The 8234-nt window shown below is 40.0% G+C and overlaps 2 protein-coding genes across 2 annotated transcripts; both read right to left on the reverse strand.

The window, feature by feature from the left end:
• Nucleotides 1-744: 744 nt before the first annotated feature.
• LOC113638388 (hydroxycarboxylic acid receptor 2-like) lies at nt 745-2508 on the reverse strand. Its single transcript, XM_027139533.2, has one exon. The coding sequence runs from the start codon at nt 2167-2169 to the stop codon at nt 1213-1215; it is 957 nt and encodes a 318-aa protein (XP_026995334.1). The 5' UTR covers nt 2170-2508; the 3' UTR covers nt 745-1212.
• Nucleotides 2509-4678: 2170 nt separating this feature from the next.
• denr (density-regulated protein) lies at nt 4679-8200 on the reverse strand. The gene is made up of 8 exons (XM_027139535.2): nt 8046-8200; nt 7176-7286; nt 6346-6365; nt 6084-6168; nt 5851-5979; nt 5385-5501; nt 5106-5245; nt 4679-5014 (listed from the first exon to the last, which is right to left on the reverse strand). The coding sequence occupies exons 2-8, from the start codon at nt 7273-7275 to the stop codon at nt 4970-4972; spliced, it is 636 nt and encodes a 211-aa protein (XP_026995336.2). The 5' UTR covers nt 7276-7286; nt 8046-8200; the 3' UTR covers nt 4679-4969.
• Between the last annotated feature and the right edge of the window lie 34 nt (nt 8201-8234).

Genomic DNA, 8234 nt, shown 5'->3' on the forward strand with positions numbered 1-8234 from the left:
TTTTTGATGGTTGCATGTTTTTTGGTTTTCCTGAATTATTGTAACTCTGCCTGAAAACGAGTATATAAAAGAAATAATGCATATAACGCAATATATGTAAAATTATATTTAGAGATTTAGGTTTTGAAAATTTTAGATGTTTTCACAATGTTTACAGTTGCTAGCAGAAATATTCATATGACTTGACATGAGACTAAGTATTAATGTTAGTAGTTTCTTCACTTGGTTACGTAGATATCATTCGAATGGTTTCTGAAATTCAAGGGTGCTATTGCGCTTTTTCCTTGTATTTATATCCAGAAAGAATCTGGGCTCCAGACTGCACAAAAAGCCTGCTCTATTTTTGATGAATCCTGAATCACATGAGTCTAAAAATACAAGCTGGACAAAGCAATCTAAAAGTAATGAAAAATGCATATGAATGCAGAGGTTCCCCGACCGAGCCACTTTCATGTGATTGAATCGGAGTGAAAACACATCGCTTTATTCCAAAAATGCTAAAATCTGTATTCATTTTTTAAAAACCAGTCGTCCATAAAGATCTGAGATTTTCTGTACCATTCCTATTAGTCATATAAGTACGTCATAAAACCCCAGCAAGCTTCTTGTGCCTGATACACCACGGCAAAACACCACTCTCAGAATGATCCATCGTGCAACAGATGGCTTACAGCAATTATATTTATATAAAATGCCGTAATGGTGATGGCCACTGGGAGAAAAAATCTCTAGGGGTACACGTAATACACGTTAATTAATAACAAGGCTTTCCACAGTAACTTTTTGCTTTGGAAAGTCCCAATGTTTTCCCCATAAACAGAAAAAAATAATCATGAATGGTTTGAAAACTGAGCATATTTATATGTGCAACAAAAATACATTTGATTTTATTGAACATAAAGAAAGAAGAATTTCTTAACAGGCTTCATTACTATCTGATTTCAAACTGCATTTTATACATTTATTCAGTTCTGAAGTCTTAAAAAGAAACATACAATATATGCAGAATATATTTTAATTAATATGATTAAAATTAAGATTCATTTAGATTTTTTTTTTTTTTTTACAGTACTACATTACTACTAAAATGATAAGCAGTATTTCACAATCTATCATCTTTTGAAATGTAGAAGCTGGAGTATTATAGACATGTACAGAGTGTTGTATGAATTTCTTTATCACACGCTCACGCTTTTCTTTTCCCCGTTTACTTTAATCACTTGTTACCGTCGAAAGAATCATGTCTGCTTTCTTCCCTCCGAGTTTCATAAGAAGGCTCTGTATAGTCCCACTGAATGCCGGAGTGGAGAAATAGTAGACCAGAGGGTTGAGGACGCTGTTGAAATAGGTGAAGACGACCGAAGTGTAAAAAGCCAGATTTGCCTCAGTGAAGTACGAGCACTCGTTGTACCAGACCTTTAGTATCCAAACGGCAATCCGCGAGGCAGTACTCGGAAAGAAGCAGATGATGAAGACCATAGCAACGATGAAAATGAATTGTACGGCCCTCTTTATTTTGCCCGAGGTGTCTATCGTCTTGCTCTTCAGCTGCCATGTAATGCAGGTTGTGCAGAAGACAATGATGATCGTGGGCACACAGAACTGAATCACGTAGAAAGCGTTGTGCCAGTTTGAAAGCGGGTTGCTGCCCATGCATATGTTGAAGCTCTCGCATTGTGTACGGTTGCCGAAATTGTAGAAGTGTGGAGAGCCAAGCAAGTAAGCCGTCATGGCTACTATCATTGCCCACATGCCAGCAGAGACCCACATGGCGTAACCCAGGTTCATCCGATTGATACGGTTGAGCGGGTGCACGATCTTTAGGTAGCGGTCCACAGCCACAGCCGTGAGAAAGAAAATACCTGCTGCTCTGTTGGCTGCAAGGAGGAAGAGCAGGATGCGGCAGAAGGTATCCCCGTGAATCCAGTCCTTGCGCCTGAGGTAGTAGTCAGCTCTGAAAGGCAAGCAGAAGAGCACCACAGAGTCGGCTATAGCCAGGTGCGCCAGGTATATGGAGTTGGGCTTCCAGCTCTCCATGTGAAAAGCGAACATGCAGAGGGCCAAAATGTTCCCCGTGAGGCCGAGAACGAACTCTACGAAAAGGACAGGGGGGAGGACCTGGTCCAGGATAGGGGACTCGAAGGCACAACAAACCGAAGAGTTTGACATGTGGAAAGCACTAATACAAATAAGCTTCAGAATTCAGAGGTCTGAGAACTTTACTTTCCTGAGCCGTTTTATCCTGTGTCCCACGAGGAAGCGCACCTCAGGGTGTCCTTTATTTTCCACTCATGCAAATTATGTTGCTGTAAGCTAGTTCAGACAACAAACCCAGGTGTTGTGTGAAAATGATCTCAAAAGGGATTACAACCACGGGTGTTTAACTAGGCAAATGAAACGTCCCACTGCTCACCACCTTGCGCTCTTAGAACAAATACAAATGATTATGTCCATGATGCCGTACCCTACGGCACGCAACACTTAGCCAGAGGGGAAAATGTGGTCACTGAAACGCAAACAAAACAAAACATTGTTTGCATTAGTGATACATTTAGTATACAACTTTGTGGTCTCGTGTCTCTTGCTTGCGCTCGTTTAACTGTATTTGCTTCTCAGTAAATATCCTGATTTTCAAGGTTCCACTCATCTCCTAGAAACGCGCTCATAAATAGACTTGCCAGGATAAACTGGCAAATGTCAACAGTAATGAATTGTCCTATTCAGGGTGCCAGATCAATAAATATCCTTGGCCAAGCCCGGTCTTAGCAAGGTCATATTCTCACATGGGTTTTCACTGAAGTGTATTGAAAATGATGCTCATCAATTAATCAGATGAAAGACCCTCGTGATTCATCCCCAAACTGTCCTCCAAACCTGACACACTCATGCCAAGTTCTCCTTTACAACATCAGAAGGACTTGCCCATTTTATCCACACACAGACTGCTCAGGTGCTTATTCACTCCCTTATTATTTTGAGACTGGACTTCCATAACTCGCTCATTTCCTCCACTGATGCTTGCTGTAGTTGCCTGTAAAGCCAAAACCGGACCAGCACCCACCTACCTTAAAGCTCTTATCGAACCCAGCAGTGCACCAGGTCTTAGAAGGCCTTCATCAAGACTCGTTTTTGGTCTGGTTCTCTGATCAACTCGTAAAGCTAAGTATCAGCCTTTATTTATTCGGTAACTCGCACTGGATAGGGCATCTGCAAAATGCCATAAAGGTGAGTATAAATGTAAATGAGTGAGAAACCTTGCTGTAAATGAAGCTGTTCAAATAAAGCTTAGCTTATTGTAGGTCTTTGTATACGTAATACCTAGGCTAACATTTTAAGTAGTATACCTTCTAATGTAAAGTGATATTTGCTTTCTCAAATACAGTAAAATTTTATGTTTATGAATACGATCATGTTGCTGTTTGTGAGGTTATGTTCATCAACAGTAAAAATTAAATATACTTTCCTATTTGTCCTTATGTTCCACAACACACTACAATACACACATTATAATGGGTCAGTCAGCCTTGGCACTCTCATGTTTCCTCATTTACTCAAACAGGATTGAACACAGATCTTAACTCAGTTATTGATTCGATTCGACCGCACTTCAGTCCCGGTTGAACGGTATGTGATTATATTTATTCGAGAATCATGAATAAATAAATCATGAAGAAATATAATCAGACGTTATTACTGCTCTTTAGATACGCGAGTCAGCCCCTCAACTTTCACAAGGCGACTCTTTGAATCTTTAAATTGACTCAAAGAGTCGATTCACTCATGAACCACAGGGAGAGATGAAGCAGCAGCAATGTATAGTTTAGAAACAGGATAAGTCTTAGTTGACTGTTTTAGGAAAACGTGAACTGATCAACTTTGAGATGAAGACATTTATTATAACACGGGTAAAGGTTTGATTCTTTCAAAGGAGCACTGTCAGGTACAACTCGGTGCTCGGACGAAGTGTCCACAAGTTCAGCTACACTACTGAAGGGGCTGTAGAGCTCACCGAATGAAAAAGATAGAACCTGTGCAAAGCCATATCATCTTTAGCTCATTGCAGTTCCAAAGAAGCCACTTGTGATTAAGGCTTAAAATATTGTTCAAAATTGTGGTATAAATAGGCAAAATTTGCATGACTATGATGTCATGATGATCTTGGGTTGCATTTCAGTAAGAGGAACAGGAAAGCTTGATAACAGGAAAGGAGGCTAATAAATGTCATTTGTTGGGACGTTCCTGTTCCAGTGAAACAGACCTTTGCATTTAAGACAAATGCATATGTTACAGTAGGACAATAAGCCTAACAAGCACAGAAATGAATGGCTTGGGGGGAAAAATCTGTTGTGATTCTTAGTTGCTATTATAATCCTAAATCTGGCTTCCAATCCAACATCATGATGATATTACACGATTGTAGCTACAGTTTTACGCTACAGCTAAACTACCTGCACAGCAATGTGACAAATGTCATGAATTCGACACCTAAACTGTTTTTGTATATCTTTGTATCTTTGCCCCAGATACACACAAACGCCTCATCAGCTCATAACCTATTAATTTTAAATGGAACATTGAAAGCCAAAGCCATTACCTCTATTAAGATTGTGACAAGATATTCCTCTGATGATAGGAATTTTTTTTTTTTTTTTTTTAAGAAAGAAAACATTATACGAAGAACAAGCCAATGAGCCCGGAATTTATTAGCTTGCAGTTTGATTGAGTAAAGTGTTGAGAACATCATAACAGACCTTTGGCAACCAAGAGAACAAGCAGCTATCTAGAACTGGGGAGGGAGAGAAGGGAAAATAAATGCCTTGGTTGTGGCCAAGTCCACCATGTTCTATACAGTAAATAAAATAGATATAAAACGACTCGATGTTAGCGTGTACATCTGTCCGTGGGTTTTGTTTCTTTGTTTCTTGTGTGTCATGTTGCATCTGTTTCAGTAAAAGTGCACATCAGATTTTCATTTCTTGACTTCTCCGAGGTCGTTGATGCTGTCGTCGTCCACCTGGAGAAAAGAAAGTTGTTTATAATGCGAGGGACGGGGAGGGGGGGGGATAAGAAAAACGTTATCTTTTGTTTTGCTGATTCAACCTCACCTCAGGCCACTTCTCCTGGATGACGTCGATGATGTCATCTGTAAAGTCTCCCTGAATGATGATCTCGTCCTCTGCTGTCACTGATGCACCGCAGGAGAATTTCTGAGCAAAGAATCTCTGAGCCTCTTTAAGATCGATGTCTGAGGAGAAAACAGACGGCACAAGGCAACAAAAGACCACTCACGATTAATTTAAGGAAAATCCTTCACGCTGATAACTATCCTTATTAGTAATAAACAAACAAACAAACAAACAAATAAATAAAGCGCTATGTCTTACCGAAGGTGGCCAAACCGCACACTCTTGTGACGTATTTTTTCTTAGCACGTGGGATTTTGGCTATCGTGACTTTCTGTGGAACGGTCTTCTTCTTCTGTTTGATTTGACCTCTGCCGCCTGGACACACAACGAGCTCAGAGTCACAACCCGAGCAATCGGCAATCACAGTTTAAATAAATAAATACATAAGTAATTAAAAATGTGTGTGTGCCCCAGAGGCAATAAAATAAAATGAATGACACATGAGCAAACTGTATTGATGAAATACCCATATATGTATGAACATTGAAAATAAATAACTGCAAAACTGTTTTTTTTACAGTTTTGGGAGAATTAAAATAAAAAGGTTGAACTATATAACTTATATTATTATACACACAGATAGATAGACAGAACACTATAGTCTGGCATATTTTCATCATCATGCCCCAAACAGAAAGCATAAGAAAAGCAAATGCAGTGCAACCTCTTTTCTGCTTTTTCTTTTCTTCCTCCTCTCCAGCAGGTGGCACCTCTGTGCCCACTCCCCTTCCTCCTCCTCCTCCTCCTCCTCCTCCACCTCCTTCTCTGCCTGTTTCCGACTTGGGCACATTCCCTGCAGCCAAAAAAAAGTTCCAGTCTTTCCTCTGTAGGTCCAACATATAAATCTGAACATGTGTACGGTAATAAACTTGTAATAGCAGAAAAGCAAGCACTTACCCATGGTCATTCTAGCAAACATGTCTGGAAAGTTTTTCTCAAGCCACTGTCTGCATTTTGCTGGCTCAGGCATGTACTCACAGTACTGCAGATTTAACAAGAGAAAGAAAAAGAGGTTACGGTTGTAAACGGCTGCTGTTTTACTGTTTGCTGATGAAACACGTTATCGCATGTTGACATAATAAGGATTCCCGTTACAACTCAAGCTGAGTCAGCATATGACTGCATAAAATAATGTTAATGCACATGTGGTTGGTCTTACCTCTGTTGGCAAGGAGCATACTGAAAGAGAAGACGAAGGGGAAAAGTGTTATTCTTCTGATCATTGCAAGCACACAGGTGACAGTAATCTTGTTGAGAATTTACTGTAGTATACATCCACATTAAATACACTAATTAACAATATACAAAGCCAGAATTCGCACATCAGATATGACCAATACCTGGAACACTGAGATATGACACTGCTTCTTGACTACAAACACACAACAAGCTTGTTCACACCTAGGGGCAATTTAGAGACACTAATTCACCGACTGATGTTTTTATTTTAATGGAGTTAGAACGAAACCTGTAAATCAACAAAGACAGACAGACAGACAACAAAAACAGACAGACAAGACAAGACAAACAGATAGACAAAGACAGACAGCCCGACAAGTCAGACAGCCCGACAAGTCAGACAAGACAAGACAAGACAGACAGCCCGACAAGTCAGACAAGACAAGACAAGACAGACAGCCCGACAAGTCAGACAAGACAAGACAAGACAGACAGCCCGACAATTCAGACAAGACAAGACAGGACAGACAGCCCGACAATTCAGACAAGACAAGACAGACAGCCCGACAATTCAGACAAGACAAGACAGACAGCCCAACAATTCAGACAGACAGCCCGACAAGACCGACTGACCAGACAGATACAGATAAGACAAACAGACAGATACAGACAAGATCGACAGACAGAACCACAGATCCGACAGACAGACAGATCAGACTCCACACAGGCAACAACCTGTTCAAGTCAGGAACTGTAAAGCTCTGACATGAGAAATCTAGCTTGTTATATGATATTAAGTTTAATAGATACCTCCACAGTAAAGCACTTTCGATGGGTACTTTGCATCTCCATCAGCCCGATCCGCTTTGTTCTCTGGGGAGCCTGATTCGGCAGTCTCGGTAGCAGCCATGTTGATTTATTCTGGAAACAAAACAAAATAGGAATTCTTCTGAAACAAAATATTAATAATAATCTGAGCAAAATTCTATGGAAGGACATGTAATCACTGTCCTGAATAACTAGATTGACTTTTAGGGAAGCAGCAGTCCAGCACGTGGGATGGAGCTGTGAAATAACTGAGTAATGTATTAAAGCAGGCAAAACAGTGTCCAGGAAATGACCTACTCCAACATTAGTGTTAGTTAATGATTGTACTGTTTAAATGAAATTAAATTACACTCACGGGATCTGGGGTTGTTTTTACTAAAAGCAGAAGCTTCCTAACGTTATATTATTAACAGACGTGCAGATACAGAAGATCAAGCAAAAAAAAAAATCAATGTTAGTTATCCTGTGCTTATGATTAAAATATCTCTCAGCTGTCATTAGTGCATTAAAACTCTCAACAAGCCACTTGTCAGTGTAAAATGATAGGAAAAGAACACACACATGACCGCTAAGAATATAAATCAATACATTTAGTTGTGTGTGTGTATACACACACACACACACACACACACACACACACACACACACACACACACACACACACACACACAAAGGGATCAATACCAAACAAATGAGTGCGACATGTGAACTGAAGGTTAGCAGCAGGAAGCCGTTTGGGGTTCAGCCCCAGTTTATCTCTATGAAGCATTTCCACCCATTCATTAGCCACGACTGCTAGCTGAGAAATCTCTTATTAATCATAACATAACACAACGCTGTGCTAATACATACCTCTGGACCGTCCTCAGAATTTCTTTCTTTTCAGCAAAACCTTGCGCATTATTACATAAAGCGAATATATCAATATTTTTTTTTAGTAAACATACAAAGTGTTTAACAGCTTGAGCACACCTCTAGTCTGATTTGGCTTGGGGTCCTATCACTACCTCCTACGCAGACGCGCAACAAGCGACATTGGCT

Source organism: Tachysurus fulvidraco, chromosome 20, assembly GCF_022655615.1.
Source record: "Tachysurus fulvidraco isolate hzauxx_2018 chromosome 20, HZAU_PFXX_2.0, whole genome shotgun sequence".
In the NCBI taxonomy this organism is placed as follows: Eukaryota; Metazoa; Chordata; class Actinopteri; order Siluriformes; family Bagridae; genus Tachysurus; species Tachysurus fulvidraco.